The sequence below is a fragment of the Hemiscyllium ocellatum genome, chromosome 18 (assembly GCF_020745735.1).
Source record: "Hemiscyllium ocellatum isolate sHemOce1 chromosome 18, sHemOce1.pat.X.cur, whole genome shotgun sequence".
In the NCBI taxonomy this organism is placed as follows: Eukaryota; Metazoa; Chordata; class Chondrichthyes; order Orectolobiformes; family Hemiscylliidae; genus Hemiscyllium; species Hemiscyllium ocellatum.
In genome coordinates this window covers 21,581,245-21,603,367 of record NC_083418.1, presented here as the reverse complement: position 1 = coordinate 21,603,367, position 22,123 = coordinate 21,581,245, and the positions used below count along the sequence as shown (strand labels likewise).

The window sequence follows — 22,123 nt, the reverse complement described above, 5'->3', positions numbered from 1 at the left end:
CATTGGTGTGATGAATGAGGACATTTTAAATTGTCCAGCTCAGTGGTTCCGTGGAGTTGGTTCTGCTCATGCCTATCCAATCTTATTCTCAAGATATTTTGGCAAAAACCCTCTTCACACAAGTCCCCCTCCAAATTGCTCCTCTAACATTATTCGCAAGACTAATCCCTTTCATTAAACCTTTCACTTGTTTTTGAATGGGTGTTCATTTTCTCCTCAAATCTTCGTGTGAAGACAGTAGAGTTTGTTTTTGTCACATTAGAGGTGCTACAATATGCAAAAAGTGTGGATATTGAAATTGCGTATCAGAAATTTTAGGAAAGAATTTTAGAATCAAATTGCTAAATTAAAATTGTAATGAGCAGCATGGATACATATGCTACACGTCACCAATTTGACAATCATAGTTCATCATTCAAGTTTCACGGTTTTGCCTTAAGAAATATCACATAGTTCCCTCCCTCCCTCAAACTGTATCACAGGGTTCAGTGCACTTCTGTTCTTGCCAGAATTACCTGGAATTGATTACTTTGCTCAAGCTCCTGCACAATTAGGTGCAGGCTAAGAAGAAAGAACGATAATTATACTGTCAATCGCTGATGCACTTGGCAATCATTCAACTGAGCTACGCTTGTCCAGGACCTGTCAAAATCCTGCTAGAGGCTGACAAATCGCTCACTGCCTGTAACTACTCATGTCTGACAATCCTGCCATGCCCATGTGTGTGATGGGAGCTGACAGACTGATAGGTCTGAGCAAAGCAATAAGACCCAGTCAGGAGATTGTGGGACTGAACTGGTGCAGAAAGTTACATCTGAAGCACCTGTTTTAGTCACTTCTTTAAATTCACTTTTTAATATACTAACTTACAAAGAAAATTCAAACACAGCAGCACACTGGTGCTCCAATAATATGATGCGGCTCACAGGCATACATTTATTACTTGCTTTTGGTACAGTGCATAGTCTTGGTTCTGAATGAAAATGCTGTGAGTTCAAGTTCCACTCCAGGACGTGAGCACCACATCAAGACTAACACTCCAGTGCAGTACTGAAGTTCAAACATGAACCAAAAGAGCTGAGGTGAGAGTAACTGCTCTTAACATCAAGGCCACATTTAACTAAATGTGCCATCAAAGAACCCTAGCAAGACTGGAGTGGATGGGATTCAGGGGAATCTCTCTGCTGGTGGAGTCATGCCTGGCATAGAGGCTTGTGCTTGTTGGAGGTCATTCATCTCAGCTCAGGACATCTCTATAGGAGTTCCTCAGGATAGTGTCCTTCTTCAATTGCTTCATCAATGACCTTCCCTCTATCTTAAGGTGGGGGTGTTTGCTAATGGTTGCATAATCTTTAGCATCATTTGCAACTCCTCGGATACTGAAGGAATCTATTTCTACATGGAGTAAATTCTAGGGAACACTTAGGCTTGGACTGACAAGTGGCAAGTAAGATTTGCATCACACAAATGTTAGGCAATAACCATCGCCAATAATCTAAGAAGTCCCTACTAGCAACATGCTAAGGATCATCAGAAACTGAAATGGATCAACAATATAAATATTGTGATTAAAAGTGTAGGTTAGACGCTAGAAATTCTGCAGTAGTAATTCACCTGCTGACTTTACAAACCCTATCCACCATCACAAGGCACAAATCAAGATTGTGATGGAATACTATCCCTTTGCTTGGATGGGTGCAGCTCTAACAACACCCAAGAAGCTTAACATTATCCAGGACAAAACAGTCAATTGATTGGCGACCTATCCAGCGCATTTACCATTCATTTTCCCCACCACAGTAACAGCAGTGTGTACCATCCACAAGATGCAATAGTGCACCAAGGCTGCTTAGACAACACATTCAACTACTGTGACCTACTACCGAGATGGAAAAGAGAAGCATACACATAGGAATACAATCTGACTTGGAACTATACTGCCACATCAAAATTCAGGAACTCCCTTCCTCACAACACTATGGGCATCCCTACCCTACAAGCACTGCAGTAGTTCAAGAAGGCAGCTCATCAGCACCTTTTGCAGGGCAATTAGAATGGATAATAAATGCTGGCCTGAGCAATAATGTCCACATCCTTTGAATGAATAAATAAAATGTGTTCAATTAAAGTAAGCAAAAATAAGTAAATTTCTTTAATATATTTTACTTAAGGGAAGAAGGGGGATAAATCCCTGGGATTTGAAGATCTACATTCTAGATTTCTGAAAACTATGCATGAGATATGGTTTTCCAAAATTTTCTATCAATTTGTACATTCTGAGGATTGGAAGTTTGCAACTGTACAACAAAGAAAGGAGGGTAAAAACAGAAACTTATAGACCAGTTTAAGCTGAGTAAGTGTTGGAGTCTATCATTAAGAAAATCTTAACAATAACAGAAAATCATAATATAATTAGACAGAGTCAACATGCATGTACAAAGGGAAATTGTGATTGACAAATATTGCATTTTTTGAGGTGGTTGCTGGTAGAGTAGATAAAGATGAACCAGTAAACACACTTACACTTCAAAAAGTTGTTTTGTAAGGTGCCACACAAGAAGCTAATATGCAGTATAACGCTTCATGGGGTTGGTGGCAATATATTAGCATGAATGGAAGATTATTTAAGGAAAAAGCAGACAGTTGGGATAAATGGGGCACTTTCTAATTAGCTGGCTGTAATAAATACAGTGCTACATAGATCAGCTATTTACAATCTATATTGATGACTCAGATAAAGAGACCAAGAGCAACATACCTAAGTTTGCTGTTGACACAAAGGTAGGTGAGAATATAAATTGTAAGGAAGATACATATAACATAGAACATTACAGCGCAGTACAGGCCCTTCAGCCTTCAACGCTGTGGAACCAATCTGAAGCCCATCTAGCTACACTATTCCATTCTTGTCCATTTACGACCATTTACATGACTGTAAAGTTGACAAGTCTACTACTGTTGCAGACAGTGTGTTCCACACCCCTACGACTCTCAGAGTAAAGAAACTACTTCTGACATCTGTCCTATATTTATCACCCTGCAATTTAAGGTTATGTCCCCTCACGCTAGCCATCAGAGGATTAAGGCTTTCACTGTCCAATCTATCTAACCCTCCGTTTATCTTATATCTCTCAATTAAGTCACCTCTCGACCTTCCTCTCTCTAACAAACACAGCCTCAAGTCCTTCAGCCTTTTCTCATAAGACCTTCCCTCCACACCAGGCAACATCCCAGTAAATCTCCTCTGAACCCTTTCCAAAGCTTCCACATCCTTCCTATAATGCGGTGACCAGAACTGTATGTAACACTCCAAGTGCAGCCGCACCAGAGTTTTGTACAGCTGCAGCATGATCTCATGGTATCGAAACGCAATCCCTCCACCAATAAAAGCGAACACACCGTATGCCTTCTTAACAATCCTATCAACCTGGGTGGCAACTTTCAAGGATCTATGTACCTGGACACAGAGATCTCTCTGTTCATACAAATAAACTAGAAAGAGATATAAAGAGTTTATGTAAGTGGAGACTCAGATAACAGATGGAACATGCTACCAGGAAGAATGAGGATATTCACTTTGAATACAAAAGGTAGAACAATTTTTTTATCACAAAGGACTGAGATGAATAGAAATGTCTTTTTGCAAACAATAGTGCATCTTTGGAATTATCTATCTCACAGGGTTCTGATGCTCAATTATTGAATATATTTACGATTGAAATTGATGAATCTTTAGAGTAAGGAATATCAATTCTTAGCAGGGTTTCTCAGGCATTTGAGAGAGGACCTTGATATGTGCTGAAAATTCCATTCCCAATTCTGAGAGTTGACAATCAGAAATTGAAATATCTCTTTGGTTATTAGCTTAATTCTGACAGCAATGAGAATAGGCTGCTGAAAGAAATCGACTTCAGATGCTGGTTAAGAACTGAATGCCTGAGCCAAAGATGTGATATTCATTATGAATATCTTAAGATGTAAGGGAATGCCTTTATTTCACAGCAGTGAGCATGTATCTTTAACCGTTTCACGGCGACTTGTGCTAACCTGAACTGATTCTTTTTCTCACTGCCCTATTTTTCCTCCATGTTATGAAAGATGCCACAAATGTCGAACAGATGAAACTTTGGAGTGAAATGTACAGAAAACGAACATAATCAACAACATGTTCTTTTGATTGTCTGTAATTGGCAGTACAGGGCTTAGAGTAGAGTGTGTGGTGCTGGAAAAGCACAGCAGGTCAGGCAGCGTCTGAGGAGCAGGGGAACCAACGTTTCGGTTTCCTGATGAAGGGCTTACGCCCAAAACGTCGATCCCCCTGCTCCTCGGATGCCCCCTGACCTGCTGTGCTTTTTCCAGCACCACACTCTCAACTCTGATCTCCAGCATCTGCAGCCCTCACTTTCTCCTAGATAAAGGGCCTACTCAACTTGCAAAACTCAAAACAAGATGTTCACAGTTAGATGCCATTCTGTGAAAGGGCAGCTCTTGCTGAACAATTTTCAATGTGCTAGCAGCCACACTAACAATCAATTTCAATCAACAATTGTGCTTGTCACATGGTTTATTTGTGTATGCTAAAAGCAACATTGGTGCATAGAGCCAATAAAAGGAACATGTTCATACCTAGCTTCTTTCCTCAAATACCTGAAACCTTAGGCAACTGAAAGTTTCCTGTCGCTTTCTCCATGACAACAATTCGACCAGAGTCAGTGCCAACCAATCAATACTCTTTTCTCCTACATTGCAAGTTGTGGCATTAGTGTGAAATTGGACATTCTTGTGTTTATCCCTGATGAGTGCAAGTTAGAAAGCTTTGGCAGGACATCTCTTTTCTAAGAACAATTGTGTTGCATATTTTAATGCAACTAAAAGTGAATTAGTGCTTGGAATATACATAGTAGTTGTCAAAATCAGCTTAAGATATCTAGAACCAACAGTTCTACCAAGGCAGTAAAGAAATTACTGGTGTATGACTCAGTGGTTTCCACAGGCACCTCCCCCTTTTAATACTTCATTAAGTTCTCTTATCTAACATAATGCATTGTTAGTGTTACTTACACAATAGCAGTACTGTACTTGTGCTTCAAACTGCATAAGTGATCTGTTCCCATAGCAAGTGAATGAATAGCTTCACAGACAGAGCATGGCCACAGACTCTTCAGTGTTACTGATGTAGCAGGGTAAGTTATATAACAAATTACTGACACAGCACAACAAATTACACCCATTACGGTGGGAACACCAATACCAAAAAAAAAGCATTATCCTAATTGTGTTAGAGACACAAGCAGAGGAATAGATATTCTACTATATACAATATAGCAGACTGAATGAAATGTTATTAATCCCAGAATATCAGTGTACAACAGGGTAAAGTCTACACTAGTGTCAGTGATGGCACAGAACAGGAATATGGTAGAAAAGTAATGAACGTTATTGAGTCAGTATTCCAGAAGCTTGGATTAATGATCCATAGATATGAGCTCAAATTCCCCAGCAGGAGTGAAGGAATTTGAATTCAAGTGATTAAAAGCATCTGGAATAAAAAGAAACCCAGATTCAGAAATGGTTACCATGTTTAATTAGATCTTTTAATTTCAAAATTACATCTGGTTCACAAATCTCTTTTGGAGAAGGCAATTTGTCAACTATATCCAATCTGGTTTAAATGCAACTCCAAGCCTACAGCAATGTGGTTGATTGTAAACTATGTCCAATTGTATCTCAAGTCAAATTAAGAATGATTAATAAATGCCAGTCTTTCCAGTGATAGGCACATTCTGTGATTGAACAATACAGAACTCCAGTTGGTGACAGTGCTGGCTAACAAACACTCCAGTGTTGGTGACATTCCAGTGTTTCTCCCAAGGCAGGATAATTGATCTTCCAGTGTTGCTGACAAGATGGTGTAAATTTCAAACACAGGCACCATGCAATAAATTACACCCTACCACAGCGACACAATAGAGTGATGATTTGGAGATGCCGGTGTTGGACTGGGGTGTACAAAGTTAAAAATCACACAACACCAGGTTATAGTCCAACAGGTTTAATTGGAAGCACACTAGCTTTCGGAGCAACGCTCCTTCATCAGGTGATTGTGGAGGGCTCGATCGTAACACAGAATTTATAGCAAACATTTGCAGTGTGATGTAACTGAAATTATACATTGAAAAATTGATTGTCTGTTAAGCCTTTCATCTGTTAGAACACAGTGATAATTTCACTTCTTTCATGTGTAAATCACAAAACCCTTCTTTTTAAAGTTGCATTCTCAGGTTAGCTGCTAACAATGGTGATAGCTAGACAATATGTTGAAGGTGTTAGCCCCCTGTGTTCTCTGTCTATGACCAGATGTTTAGATTGATTCTAATCTAAAAAGTGAGATAATGGAGTTTCTAACAGATGAAAGGCTTAACAGACAATCAATTTTTCAATGTATAATTTCAGTTACATCACACTGCAAATTTTTGCTACAAATTCTGTGTTACGATTGAGCCCTCCACAATCATCTGATGAAGGAGCATCGCTCCGAAAGCTAGTGTGCTTCCAATTAAACCTGTTGGACTATAACCTGGTGTTGTGTGATTTTTAACAATAGAGTGAGTGATTCACGAATATAATGCTGCAGAGTTTGTGTTACATCAGGAACGTGGACATGACAGGGAAATTGATATTCCCACTGTTAATGACACAATACAAAAGGAAATGATATTCAAATGTCTGTGACGTTCTGGTTTTACAGATGCATCAAGTGAAGCAATATTCCTGTGCTAGTGGCATACCTTGGTGAAGAATGGATTGGGATTGCTGCCATTAGATGAGGCACACACTAGTACTGGCAGCAATATGGGGAAAGGGACAGTGGTAACATGACTACTGCAAAAAACATTCAACGTCAGCATAACAGTAATGGCACAGGACATTTAAAATGATTAGCAATATTTTGTATGTCTTGTGTAAAGATGGATAACAGAATCACAGAAAGCAATAAAAGTTTGTCAACCTTACCTGTACAGGATGTGGCAGGCTTTTCAGCTCTGAAAAGTCAAAGAACAAAAACACATCTGTATGAGAATAAGCATGAGTACAGTGTTGTTGTTGCACTTGCTATGTACGAACATTAAGAGGTATGTAGCTTAGATGCTAAATTCATACATAAACATTCATTCAAGGTCCTTTAGTACATAATACATCACACACGGACATGATTAAAGGGTCTTTTTCTTTGACAGATTGGTTGGGGGTTAAAGTGAATTTTTGAAGAGTACTCAGTGCTTGTAGAATGAATAGCTTAACTTTAACAATCACAACATTGTAGATTTTTCGAAATTGGCTCAGACCAAAGCCAATATGAATGTCTATAAATTTAAATCTGTTTTCAGAGTATGCAGTAATCTGTGTCAGATTGTTGTACAAAGTAAATACAAAATTTCGCTAATGTAGGCCGCAGAATATATTGCTCATGTAGGAATAGAAATTCAGCCACTTGGGCCTGCTCCATCATCCCATTAAATTATGAAAAAAATCCTACCTCAACTCCATTTCACCACCTCCTTACACTTTGGGGCGGCACGGTGGCACAGTGGTTAGCACTGCTGCCTCACAGCACCTGAGACCTGGGTTCAATTCCCGACTCAGGTGACTGACTGTGTGGAGTTTGCACGTTCTCCCCGTGTCTGCGTGGGTTTCCTCCGGGTGCTCCGGTTTCCTCCCACAGTCCAAAGATGTGCGGGTCAGGTGAATTGGCCATGCTAAATTGCCCGTAGTGTTAGGTAAGGGGTAAATGTAGGGGTATGGGTGGGTTTCGCTTCGGCGGGTCGGTGTGGACTTGTTGGGCCGAAGGGCCTGTTTCCACACTGTAAGTCTAATCTAATCTCCTTAAGCCATGAGAAAATAACTATCCCAATCTTGAAAGCTTCAACTGATCCAGCAGAGTACTTTGGGGAGTGCTTCAAATTTTTACAACCTCTAAAGATTTTTCTTAAGTATGGCTTAGCTTGAATGTTAATTTTATGCCCCTTTGTTGTTGATTTCATAGAATCCCTGCAGTGTGGAAAGAGGCTGTCTAGCCATCGGGTCTGTACCAACCCTCCAAAGAGCACCCCGCCCAGACCCACCCCCTACCTCCATTACCTGGCATTTACTATGGCCAATTTCCATAGCCTGAATATGCCTGGACACTGAGGGGCAATTTAGTATGGCCAGTCACCTAATATGCACAAATTTGGACCTTGAGAGGAAATCAATGCAGACATGGGAAGAATGTGCAAACTCCACACATGGTTGCCTAAGGCTGGAATTGAAGCTGGGTCCCTGGTGCTGTGCAGCTGCACTGCTAACCACTGAGCCACTATGCCACCCACCAGAGGAAACAGTTTCTCTTTATCGACCATGCCAAATCCTTTCATCAGATTAAACATCTCAAACAAGTCATTTCTCAATCTACAAACCACGCTCAATGCACCCCAAACTCTGAGGCCCTTCATCATTCTGATGAACCTACACTCTGTCAAGACCAATTTAATTCTTCCTGAAGTGCAGTGTTCAGAAGTCAAAACAATAGTCCAGATTGGGTCAGATCAATTTATGGTACAAATGAATAAAAGTTCACCTCTCCATCCTCCCCTGCCAACCAGAGATGAGTGTGTATGGCAAACCATACACATCCCAGCACTTAAAGACTGATGTGAAGGTAAGTAGAAATTACTTTATTTGCTTCGTCATTCTATATCTGAACTGCAATCTCTCTTCAAAATGCTGGGATTGTACATGTGGATGCAGAAACATTCTTCCCAACAAATTGTGCTCCAAAGATTGAAAACCTTGCAAATACTCAAGGTAGAGTGAGCAAATTGTTTCCAGTCAAGACAGCTGTACAAGGCAAACTTAAAATCAATGGAAAGTTAGACAGCGGGATTGCTATGGTGAATGATTCAATAGCATCCCTACAAACATCAATCGAGATCAGCATTTTCTGTTTGAAGAGACAGTGACATTTGCGTAGCCATTACTGTCACATGCACAGGAATTTAAAAACACAACGGAGCAGAGTCTCTGAATAATTGGCCAAATCGTGGAACAGTAAGAATGAGGAGTCCTGAAGAAGAACAGGCAAAACTCCTGACATGAAAGGGATGCCTGAGATTTATAGACAGTCATGGGGAAACTGATTTGATTTTCAGCCTCTTCTATTCTGGCTGGAATGGCCTTTATCCAACTATAACCCCTGCTTAGAAAGCATTGGCTTAACTCACTTTCCAACACAATGAAAAGATGGTTCCCTGTAGATTCACATTAAACTGCAATAACCTGGACAATACTGACGGTAAAAATCCCCCATTTTACCTCAATCTGTTGATTTGACAACACTATCCAAACTGCCATGATAAGCACACAAAGTATTTGGTAAACGTTGAATGTCAGATGTGGAAGTGTAGAGCAAAGTCAATAAATTGAACAAGAGGTTGATAGATGAAATGCTTTTGTTGCGGTGTGCCTGATATCACCTTATGAATCCATGCATATTGAAATAACAGTAACCCAGAAAAACTACATTTGGAAAGAGCACTTTCTACTTGTAAAGTTTTCTGAGCAAAGCAGCCATCAATCAGGTACAGGTAGAACAGCAGAATTAAATCACGTACTTCACTCCTTTACGGAAAAAGAGGCTTAACAAATGGTGACCCACATCTTAATATCCCCACTGATAGAAGGCAGATTGCCGCCCTTTTGGATAGGGATGCTTGCTCCTTTGAAATTCAAGCAGGACTAGTTATGAGCCCACCTGTGTAGATATGATTCTTGTCACTGGAAATGCCACAAACATAAGGTGAGCTGCAATAATTTAAAATGGTGAGTGCCAGTCAGAAAGTTATTCAGAGAAGGTCACATACTCGTGTGGAATGTGGCATCATCCTTCTCCATCCACTGGAGTACTGCCAGATGATTGGAGAGCAGCAAATTTATTCCCTTGTTGAAGAAAGGGAGTAGGAACAATCCTGGGAACTACAGGCCAAATCAGTCTTATATCAAAGGTGGGCAAATTATTGGAGAGGATTTTGAGAGACAGGATTGAGGGTTACTTGAGAAACCTTCACCTGATTAGAGATAGTCAGCATGGCTTTAGGAGGGGCAGAGCTGAAAATGTGTTGCTGGAAAGGCGCAGCAGGTCAGGCAGCATCCAAGGAGCAGGAGAATCGATGTTTCGGGCATGAGCCCTTCTTCAGGAATTCTTGTAGAGGGAGAAAGAGAGCTTCTTCAAGGAAGGCATCCTTGCAAGAGGATTCGCAGTAAGTTAAAATCTTCTAGGAGAAAGTGAGGACTGCAGATGCTGGAGATCAGAGCTGAAAATGTGTTGCTGGAAAAGCGCAGCAGGTCAGGCAGCATCCAAGGAGCAGGAGAATCGACGTTTTGGGCATGAGTCCTTCTTCAGGTCATGCCTCACAAATCTTATTGAATTATTTAAGGATGTGACAAAACAGATTGATGAAGGCATAGCAGTGGATGGGGTGTACATGGCTTTTAACATGGCATTCGATAAGGTTCCCCATGGTAGGCTCATTCAAAAAGTAAGGAGGCACAAGATACAGGGAAATCTGGCTGTCTGGATACAGAATTGGCTGGCCCATGGAAAATAGAGGGTGGTGATAGATGGAAAGTATTCAGTTTGGATCTAGGTGACCAGTGGTGTTCAGCAGCGATAGGTTCTGTGACCTCTGTTTTTTTATGATTCTTATAAATGACTTGAATGAGGAAGTGGAAGAGTGGGTAATTAAATTTGGCGATGACGTAAAGGTTGGTGGAGTGGTGGACAGTGTGGAGGACTGTTGTACGTTGCAATGGGACATTGACAGGATGTAGAAACGGACTGATAAGTGGTAGATGGAGTTCAACCTGGGAAAGTGTGAAGTAATTCACTCTGGAAGGTTGAATTTGAATGTAGCATACTGGGTTAAAGGCAAGATTCTTGGCAGCGTGGAAGAACAGAGGGATCTTGAGGTCCACGTCCATAGATCCTTCAGAATTGCCACCCGGGTTTAAGAGTTATTAAGAAGGCGTTACAGTGTATTGGCTTTCATTAGCAGGGGGAGTGAGTTTAGGAACCACAAGATTACACTGCAGCTCTATAGAGCCCTGGTTAGACCACACTTGAAAGACTGATCGGTTCTGGTCGTCTCATTTTAGGCAACCAGAGGGATGTGGAAGCTTCAGAGAATGTGCAGAGGAGATTTACCAGGATGCTGCCTGGACTGGAAGGCATGTCTTCTGAAGTAAGGTTGATGGAGGTGGGGCTTTTCTCATTGGAGTACAGAGGATGAGAGGTGATTTGATAGAGGCATACAAAGTGAAGAGAGGCATAAATAGAGTGGATAGCCAGGGACATTTTGCCCAGGGTGAAAATGGCTATCACGAGGGTGCATCATTTTAAGGTGATTGGAGGAAGGTTTAGGGGAGGTGTCAGAGGTAGGTTCTTTACACAATGTGGTCAGTGCATAGACTGCACTGCCAGTGGTGATGGTACAGTCAGATGCAATAGGGACTTTAAAGTGACTCTTGGATAGGCACACGGAGGATGCAAAGAAGGATGCGTAGGTTAGTTTGATCTTAGAGTAGGATAAAAGGTCGGCACAACATCAAGGGCCGAAGGGCCTGTTCCATGCTACACTGTTCTGTGTTCTATGTTCAAACTGCAGGCTCCTATGAAGAGTTGGCATTAGGACTGTTTGTTTGGATCCTAGACACTGGAGTTTCAGTGATAACACCAACAAGTTTATCCTGACACAGCACACTTTACTTCAACCCTCCCTTTTTCTTGCTGTATATCATAGAAAGAACATCTATGTATATAGAACTTTTTTTTAACATTCTAAGGCTGTTGCAGGACACAGTGAAGTTTAAAAATACTCAATGTGTCATTTTTGTTGTCATATACGGAGATGAAGCAGTCAATTGGCATACAAAGTCTCACAAACAGCAAGGTGGAAATGTCCAACTAATCTGTTTTGATGGTGTTGGCTCAAGGTTAAATAGAGCTAGGAAAATCTGGAGAACTTCACTACTCTTCGGGAGGTAGCGCAGGCCTCGGTTTAAGTGACATCTCACCTGAAGGACAGCAGATCAACAGTCAAGATCAGAGTGGTGCAGGAGAATCGATGTTTTAGGCAGAGCCCTTCATCAGGAATGCTCAGGAATGATTTTCCTGCTCTTCGGATGCTGCCTGACCTGCTGTGCTTTTCCAGCACCACTCTAATCATGACTCTGATCTCCAGCATCAGCAATCCTCACTTTCGCCTAGCAGATCAACAGTGCCAGTTGTGTTAGCTGAAGTCTCGCTCTCAAGTCTTTGGAGCAGGGCTTGAACTCTGACTCCAACATGATAGTATTACCACTTAGCCATGATTGGCACTGTGTAGTGTCAGGTTCCAATCCCTCCTTATCTTCACGAGTTATATATTTATCAAACTGAATACAGAAACCAGCATGGAGCTGGCCTGTGATCCTGGAGGATGACATAAATAATTGATACTTCATATGAATAATTCTGATCCTTCATTACAGAAAATAGTAGGGACATTTTTATGAATGGGACTTACAGAAGAAAGCTTCACTAAGCAGAAATGGGTACATTGTGAGGAGCAAGCTTCCAATTTCCCAAAGTCTAGCCCATTCTATTTTGCATTATTATTTCCCAACATACACCTGCAGCAGGTAAAGTCCTCCTCCAGACTTGGGGTGCATAACACCAGGCTTTGAATCTCTCAAACACATACACTCTGACATGCAAAACTGGATTGACAATTGCTCCTAACAGGTATCTCCACTTGTCAATCATACCGTGCTTGAAGATGAATTGCGTACTGGCTGAGCAGAAAGTTTGTGCGTCAGTGTGCTGTGCACTAATTTTTGTCAAGAACTAGACATTTCTGGTTAGCAAGTCACAGTAGCAGCTTGAACAGCTGCAGATTCAGTAAGTCACACAATAATGGGTTGGCACTGCTATGAGGTAAGTCAGCCAGTCACACACAAATAGATTGACTGAGTGCAACCTTGTAACTGTACCAAACAGTAATAGGTCGATATTGCTTCAGGGTTGGTAAGTCAGACAGTAATTGGTTGACATTGTTACTGGGTCAGTAAGTCGCACAGTAATAGGTTTGCACTGTTACTGGGCCAGTAACAAGTTGGCACTGTCAGCCAACACCTAAAGCAAATCCAATCATTCCACAAGAATTTAATTCAAAACCACATGATTGTATAAATTAGGAGCAGGAGATAGTCATTTCACACCTCAATCCTGCTCTGTCAATCAATAAAATCATGTTTGATCTGATCATGGTCATAACTCCACATTCTGTCTACCCCTGACAGCCTTTGATTCCTTGTTATGTAAGGAATCTATCGCTATCTAAAAAGCATTCAATCACTTCCCCTAGGGAAGAGATTTCTCCTCAGTTCTGAATTAAATTGGTGACTCCTTATTTTTAAACTGTTTCTCCTAGTTCTCAGCTCCTCTCAAGGGGAAACATCCTTTCAGCATCCTTCCTGTCAAGTACCCTCAGGTCTCATGTCATAATAAAGTTATATAGATATTGCAAGTTTTTAGATACCACTTCCCTATTAGATTAGATTTGATTCCCTACATATGGAAACAGGCCTTTTGGCCCAACAAGTCCACACCGACCCTCCGAAGAGTAACCCACCCATTCCCCTACCCTATATTTACCCCTGACCAATGCACCTAATACTATGGGCAATTTAGCATGGTAAAAACAAGGACTGCAGATGCGGGAAACCAGATTCCAGATTAGAGTGGCGCTGGAAAAGCACAGCAGGTCAGACAGCATCCGAAGAGCAGGAAACTCGACGTTTCAGGCAAAAGCCCTACATCAGGAATACAGACACAGTGCCTGGAGGGTGGAGAGATAAATGAGAGGAAGGTGGGGGTAGGGAGAAAGTAGCATAGAGTACAAGAGGTGAATGGGGGTGGGGATGGAGGTGATAGGTCAGGGAGGAGGGTGGGGGAAGGTAGCAAACAGTACAATGGGTGAATAGGGGTGGGGATGAAGGTGATAGGTCAGAGAGGAGAGTGGAGTGGATAGGTGGAAAAGAAGATAGGACAAGTCATGGGGACAGTGCTGAGCTGGAAGTTTGGAGCTGGGGTGAGGTGGGGCAAGGGGAAATGAAGAAACTGATGAAGTCCACATTGATGCCCTGGTGCTGACGTGTTCCGAGGCAGAAGATGAGGCGTTCTTCCTCCTGGTGTCGGGTGGTGAGGGAGAGGTGGTGAAGGAGGCCCAGGACCTGTGTGTCCTTGGCTGAGTGGGAGTTGAAATATTGGGCCACAGGGCAGTGGGGTTGATTGGTGCGGGTGTCCCAGAGATGTTCCCTAAAGCACTCTGCTAGGAGGCATCCAGTCTTCCCAATGTAAAGGAGACCGCATCGGGAGCAACGGATACAATAAATAATATTGGTGGATGTGCAGGTAAAACTTTGGTGGACATGAAAGACTCCTTTAGGGCCTTGGATGGAGGTGAGTGGGGAGGTGTGAGCGCAGGTTTTGCAATTCCTGCAGTGGCAGGGGAAGGTGCTAGAATGGGAGGGTGGGTTGTTGGGGGGCGTGGACCTGACCAGGTAGTCACGGAGGGAATGGTCTTTGTGGAAGGTGGAAAGTGACGGGGAGGGAAATATATCCCTGGTGGTGGGGTCCGTTTGGAGGTGGCGGAAATGTCGTTGGATGATTTGGTTTATGGCAGGGTGGAAGGTGAGCACCAGGGGCGTTCTGTCCTTGTTACGGTTGGAGGGGTGAGGTATGAGAGTGGAGGTGCGGGATGTGGATGAGATGGCATCTTCAACCACGTGGGAAGGGAAATTGCAGTCTCTGGAACTGGTGCTCCTGGGCACAGATACGGTGGAGGCGGAGGAATTGTGAATTCCTCGGAGGGATGGCATTTTTGCAGGAGGTAGGGTGGGAAGAGGTGTAATACAGTTAGCTGTGGGAGTTGGTGGGTTTGTAAAAAATGTCGGTGTCAAGTCGGTCGTCATTAATGGAGATGGAGAGGTCCAGGAAGGGAAGGAAGGTGTCAGAGATGGTCCAGGTAAATTTAAGGTCAGGGTGGAATGTGTTGGTGAAGTTGATGAATTGTTCAACCTCCTCGTGGGAGCACGAAGTGGCGCCAATGCAGTCATCAATGTAGCGGAGGAAGAGGTGGGGAGTGGTGCCAGTGTAACTACAGAAGATGGATTGTTCTATGTAGTCAACAAAGAGACAGGCATAGCTGGTGCCCATACGGGAGCCCATGGCTACTCCTTTGGTCTGGAGGAAGTGGGAGGTTTCGTAGGAGAAATTGTTGAGGGTGAGGACCAGTTCAGCCAAACGAATGAAAGTGTCAGTGGAAGGGTACTGTAGGAGTCGTCGGGAGAGGAAGAAACGGAGTGCTTGGAGGCCCTGGTCATGGCGGATGGAGGTGTAGAGGGATTGGATATCCATGATGAAGATGAGGCGTTGGGGGCCAGGGAAATGGAAGTCTTGGAGGAGGTGGAGGGAATGTGTGGTGTCTCAAACGTATGTGGGGAGTTCCTGGACTAGGGGGGATAGGACAGTGTCGAGGTAGGTAGAGATGTGTTCAGTGGGACAGGAGCATGCTGAGATAATGGGTCAGCCAGGGTGGTCAGGCTTGTGGATCTTGGGAAGGAGGTAGAACCGGGCAGTGCGGGGTTCCCGGACTATGAGGTTGGAAGCTGTGGGTGGGAGATCTCCTGAGGTGATGGGGTTCTGTATGATCTGGGAGATGATAGTTTGGTGATGGGGGGTGGGGTCATGGTCAAGGTGGCGGTAGTTGGCCATGACCTCCTCGAGTTGGCGTCTGTCTTCAGCGGTGTAGAGGTCAGTGTGCCAAACTACCACTGCACCCCCTCTATCCGCTGACTTGATGGTGAGGTCAGGATTGGAGCAGAGGGAGTGGAGGGCTGCGCGTTGCGAGGGTGAGAGGTTGGAGTGGGGGTAGACAGGTTGAGGCGGTTAATGTCCCAGCGGCAGTTGGAAATGAAGAGGTCATGGACGGGTAATAGGTCAGCGCAGGGTGTCCAGGTAGATAGAGTGTGTTGGAGGTGGGCGAATGGGTCCTCGGAAGGTGGGCAGGAGTCCTGATTGTGAAAGTAAGTTCGGAGGCAGAGGCGGCGAAGAACTATTTGACATCACAGCGTGCATTAAATTAATTGATGCGTGGGCAGAGGGGGGGTGAAGGTGAGTCCTTTTCTGAGGACTGATCTTTCGTCCTCAGTGAGGGGGAGGTCTGGAGGGATGGTGAAAACTCGGCAGGGCTGGGAGCTGGGACCCGGTGTGAGCGTGGAGCTGGGAGGGGGTGTGGAGCCTGAAACTGGAGTGGGTGTGGTGGTGGGGGGAATGGGGGTGGAGTCATGAGCAAGGATGGTGTTTCCCTCAGGATTCTGGGGAGGGCGGGGGGGTAGGGGGAGAAGATGGTGACAGTGGGATCTGTGGGGGGGGGCGGCGTGTCAGCAGAATGCAGGTGAGTGGTGCTAGTGGGGCCGGAAGTGGTGGCAAACACGGCAGTAGGGGGTCGGATGTTACTGAGCATGTGACATCAGCGATGATGTGAGGGGCAGAAGTGATGTCACGTGTGGTGCATGAGGAATTGTGAGGGGCATAAGTGGCTACGGAACCTGCCATGATGGGGGCGGAACCAGCCGCATGACTAATGGCATATGAGCAGTTCCAGAGGCCGGGGGAATCTTCTGGAATGTTTGAAGATTGCTGGTTATGGAGGTGGGTAGATAAAAGTTTGTTGTATTTACAGTTTTTGATGTTTGAGACAGTGTTGAAATATTGTTTGATGAGAGTATGACTTCTCCTGAGAATATGGTAAAGGAGGGGTCTTCTGAGAGTGTGGCTCTCAGCTGAGGCAGGGCTGACTGTAGAGAGATTAGGTGTTGGCGCATTGACCTAACCTGCACATTTTTGGATTGTGGGAGGAAACCGGAGCAGCTGGAGGAAACCCAAGCAGACACAGGGAGAATGTGCAAACTCCACACAGAAAGTCACCTGAGGCGGGAACTGGACCCAGGTCCCTGGTGCTGTGAGGCAGCGGTGCTAACCAATGAGCCACCGTACCGCCCATATTCTCACCAACCATCTCTAAAAACAGATTGTGATTTAATTTTCCCCCTTCTTAAAGTAGTAGGGACATATTGCCTTACTTCCTTTGTTGGTGGACTCTGACTTTGTAAAGACAACACCACTGGAAAAGTTAAATCAGAGATAGGGCTTATTTCACACAATCTTAGATACAATAACTGAGAAACGCTTGCAAGCATATATGAAGGGTTGGAAGTTGTAAAGATTTTAAATTTCTTCAAAAGTCTTAGAGGAATTAAAAGCAAATTACTGTGGATACTGGAATCTGAAACCAAAAGAGAAAATGCTGGAAAATCTCAGCAAGTCTGGCAGCATCTGTAAGGAGAGAAAAGAGCTGACATTTCGAGTCTAACTAACCCTTTGTCAAAGCTTTAGACTCAAAACCTTTTTTCCAGCATTTTCTCTTTTGGTCTTCGAGAAATTGTTTTGTCTAAAATGTAAATGATTCACTATTTTGATGAAAGACAATTCTACTTGCAGAGCTAATTACTGATGATCTGTGGATTTTTCCAGGTCAGAAGTATTTTTACAGGTTTCAGTATTATTAGATTTTGCAGGAAGCAGCACCGTACCCTCATTGCTAAATTGTAAGATCAAAAATAAAATAAAGACCTGCTGATGCTGGAGATCTGAAACAAAAACTGAAACTGCTGGAGAAACTCGACAGGTCGGGGATTATCTACAGGAAGAAATCAGAGTTAAAATTTTCAGTTCAGTGACTCTTTGTCAGAACTAATCAAAAATGTGATGTTCTGAAGAGTCACTGGACCCAAAACATTAACTCTGATTGCTGTCCACAGATGCTGCCAAACCTGGTGAGCTTTTCCGGTAATTTCTGTTCTCGCTTTTGATTGAAAAGGTGATTGGATTCTTTACTTGGAGCAAGTCACGTGATCAAGATGGCTTAGATGTGGGGCTTGATCAAACAGTTACTGTCAAGACAAAAGCTTGCATTGCAGCTAAACAAATGCCCATCGCCCATTCTATAGGTTAAGTGGAAGCTCATTACCATATCTTATAGGATTGGTTCAAAATGCAATTTTATTGTGCAGGGGGTTTTCCTTCGAAACAATCATCTCTGTAGTGGTTAAGGACACAGCAGTTTAGCATTCCAGTCTCACAAGGAGGTACATTGTCAGCCTGATGCTGCTTCTGAGAAGCTTCTGGAAGGCTACTGCTAAGTTATGTCACATGATTCGAGCAGCTATTTTGAGGCTATCAAATAAATTTTAAAAACAGTCATTCGAGATATACGCAGAGACATCAAAATTTTCTTTCTCCATTTACGACAGCAAGCTCATATCTCAATTTTCTAAACTCCAATGGGCACCAGCCTAGCCTGTTCTCAATCTTGTCTCTTAAGAAAAGGCCCAATAGCATGATCTAACAAAATGGAAACCATTAAGATTCCAAGGCATTCATTCAATTAGCTTTGCCCTTAAATGAAGAATGTGCTAGGCCAGAAATCAAATGGGATTCAGACCTAGTGATGGGAAACTTTACAAGGGCTCACCATTTAGGAGAAAATGAGGACTGCAGATGCTAAAGATCAGTTGAGAGTGTGGTGCTGGAAAAGCACAGCAGGTCAGGCAGCTTCCAAGGAACAGGAATAGTGACATTTTGGGCATAAGCCCTACATCAGTTGATCATTCTCATTCAGTAGGAATAAACAGGGCTGCCCTATGCAGATCCCAAAATTCTGAACAGGGATAGAGCTCTTTACCCCACTGAATGGAAACATGCATTTATTTTATTGTAATGGAGAGATGTTGTTCTAGCACATCCAAACATCACCAAGTCACCCACCTCACTCAGCTCACAGGCTGAGTGCTTCAAAACCACAGGCTCACAGGAACCTCCCTCCCGGACCTCTTACTGAAAGCCTAAGATATAATTTGAACTACCAAGGATTGAAAGCTCTATTACTGCACCATGCCTAGCAGCAAAAAGAAAGCTTTCTTGGTGAAAATGGTGCAATTTTTAACACAAAATCAGTGCCACCTTTTAGAAATAAAAGAATTACAGGGAATAACTTCATTTCTATTCTTTTTGTGTGAATTCTTTTTGGGTTGAAAGTAGAATAAAGTGAAAAATGACTGGTTCCTCTTAATATTTAAGTTCAGAAAATTGTGGGAACATAAACTATCAAAAAGACCCCACCCTGAGACTGAGATTCTCAGTGTTCAGAAAGCCACCAACAACAAAAAAATCAGAACAATGATTCTCTTGGTGAGGCCCCTTTCGGTCATGGCTGACCATGGGTTGCATCCCCGTTGTTCTGGCTTTCTGCTTCCCTGAAGCAACATTGCTTGTGAGTGAAGAGATCAATGCTGGAGTGACAGTCCCCATCATAGAGATCACATCTGTATGTGGTCGTTGATCTGCTGGAACAGCTGCACCCTTTCCTTCATGTCTGCTTGTCTGCTGAAGCGCTCATCAGCTTCTTTTCCCCTATTTTGAGATGTAGGTTCAAGGTGCTTCTCCATTTTGTGCAGTCAGCTGCAAGCCTTTCCCAGGACTCCATAATGATATCAAGCGCCCTCATGTTCCAGGCCCAGCCCCCAACAATCCACCCTCCCCACCTGGCACCTTCCCCCGCCACCACAGGAATTGCAAAACTTGAGCTCACACCTCCCCCCTCACCTCTGCCCAAGGCCCCAAAGGAGCCTTCCACATCCATCAAAGTTTTACCAGCACTTCCACACATGTCATTTACTGTATCCATTGCTCCCGATGTGGTCTCCTCTACATTGGGGAGACCAGATGCCTCCTAGCAGAGCGCTTCAGAGAACATCTCTGGGACACCCGCATTAACCAACCACCACCACCACCACCATCCGCCTCCCCCACCTCCCCACCTCCCCCCTCTCCCCACCTCCCCCCCTCCCCCCGCCACATGCCCGAACACTTTAACTCCCCCCCTCCCACTTTGTGAGGGCATGCAGGTCCTGGGCCTCTTCCATCGCCACTCCTTCACCACCCGATGCTTGGAGGAAGAACACCTCAACTTCCGCCTGGGGACCCTTCAACTCCATGGCATCAATGTGGATTTCACCAGTTTCCTCATTTTCCCTCCCCCCACCTTACCTCAGTTCCAACCTTCCAGTTCAGCACCATCCTCATGACCTGTCCCATCTGTACACCTTCCTTCCCATCTATCTGCACCATGCTCCCCTCCAACCCGTCACCTTCACCCCCACCTCCATCCACCTATTACACTCTCAGCTACCTTTCCCCCAGCTCTACCCACCTCCCATTTATCTCTCTACCCTCTAGGCTCCCAGCTTCATTCCTGATGGAGGGCCTTTGCCCAAAATATCGATTTTCCTGCTCATCAGATGCTGCCTGACCTGCTGTGCTTTTCCAGCACCACACTCTTAACGCTTATTCATTTTTTCCTTTACTGACTGGCTCAGTGACAATCGAAGAAATGTGCATGATGTCCCAGATTCACTTGTGTCACAGCTCAGCAATAATGTGCAGTTTTGATAATCAATACTCTCCTGGCTCCCAGCTCAAAGGCTCCCCTACAGCCTTCTCTCTCAAATCCACAAACAGGATTGCCCAGGCAGACCCATTGTTTCTACCTGCTCCTGCCCATGGAGCTTATTTTTTCTTATCTCAACTCAATTTTTACTCCCTCCCCACTTAAATCTTCTGATGCTTTATGTCCAATTCGGAATTTCCAGTTCGCCGGATCCAGTTGCCTCCTCTTCACCATGGACACGCAATCCATCAGGATGGTCTCAGGAATCTCTGCTTCTTCCTAGAAAAGTGGCCTGAACTGCCTCCACCCAGCACCATCCTTGCCTGGCCAAGCTCCAACCTCAATCTGAATAACTTCTTCTTTAATTCCTCTCACTTTCTTCAGGTACCAGACAGTAGTTTGCTTTATTTTAAAATATTACAGTTGCAGAGAAAGAAACCAGCACACATCACTCATTTACTCACATCTGAAACTTTAAAACTTCTTGCAATTTCGGGTCCAGGGAATATTGTTCCTGAAAACCCATGTTGTCTCTTCTGGCAAAAGTCATTAACTAATTCTTTATATTCTTCAAAAGAAAAGGAAAAATGGCTACTTATTGCAGAGATGAAGCAGCAGCAAATGCAATCACAGTTAAAAGTTCCACCCAGCATAGATAGTCGAATCACTGCTGGGAATCAATCAAATAACCTTGTACTAGATCAGCCATGAATGAAAGTAAGTGAAGCTTCAAGAAATTCTACAGGGACCACAGAAGCTGAGATATCCAGAGTTATGTGAAGAAATTTTCAACTGTGCAGGAAAATTAGCAAAGAACAGCAAAACGAACATGATACAGTTGAAACATCAAACTTTGGGGGGGGGGGTTGAATAATTGGTGAAAAGCTATCTACGGAGACATTTAAATCCATACTGGATCACTCTAATATTGAAAGTTCAGGGATCGTAAACATGCGTCAATATCCACTTAGCCTACAAGTTAGCCTCATGAAGGAGCCATGGAGGCACTCAAGAGGTTGTTCAGTAAAGAAACGGAAGATCAAACTGCAGAGTTTCTACAGCTGATGGGAACCTGAGAAAAGCTTAGGCTCAAGTCTGAAATTGAACTTGACCACGTTAAATGGAAGGAAGAATTGGAGAAATCTACTGGCCTAAAACAAAAGACTGCTGAACAGCAAGCCCAGCTGGGAGTAGTCAACTAGCACTATCATGCCTCGGGTAAAAAAGGAATGAAAGAAAATAAAGTTCTTCAAGGTTTATATTTCAACTTCAGCCATCAATTAGCAGAAGGGACAAGAGAATAAACAATGAAGCTAAAGAATGCAATGAACTCAACTGTGTCATCAATAAGTAGAGTGGTTAACAGTCCACTGACAAGCCCTTAAAGGAAAACAGGAAAAAAAGTGTAAACTTAAATAATTCCACAAGTCTTGTGCAAAGACAACCAGAAGTTCTTTCACAATTGAATATCAAAGACA

At 43.5% G+C, this 22,123-nt stretch overlaps 1 protein-coding gene across 3 annotated transcripts in view; it reads right to left on the bottom strand.

Annotated features, from left to right (window-relative positions):
* dgkza (diacylglycerol kinase, zeta a) overlaps positions 1-22,123 on the bottom strand; it is a 570,823-nt gene that overhangs the window by 70,143 nt on the left and 478,557 nt on the right. For all 3 annotated transcript variants that reach the window (XM_060838748.1, XM_060838746.1, XM_060838747.1), the window contains one exon: positions 7,015-7,043. In XM_060838748.1, the coding sequence (XP_060694731.1) occupies positions 7,015-7,043 (29 nt within the window). The remainder of the gene's footprint in view (positions 1-7,014; positions 7,044-22,123) is intronic.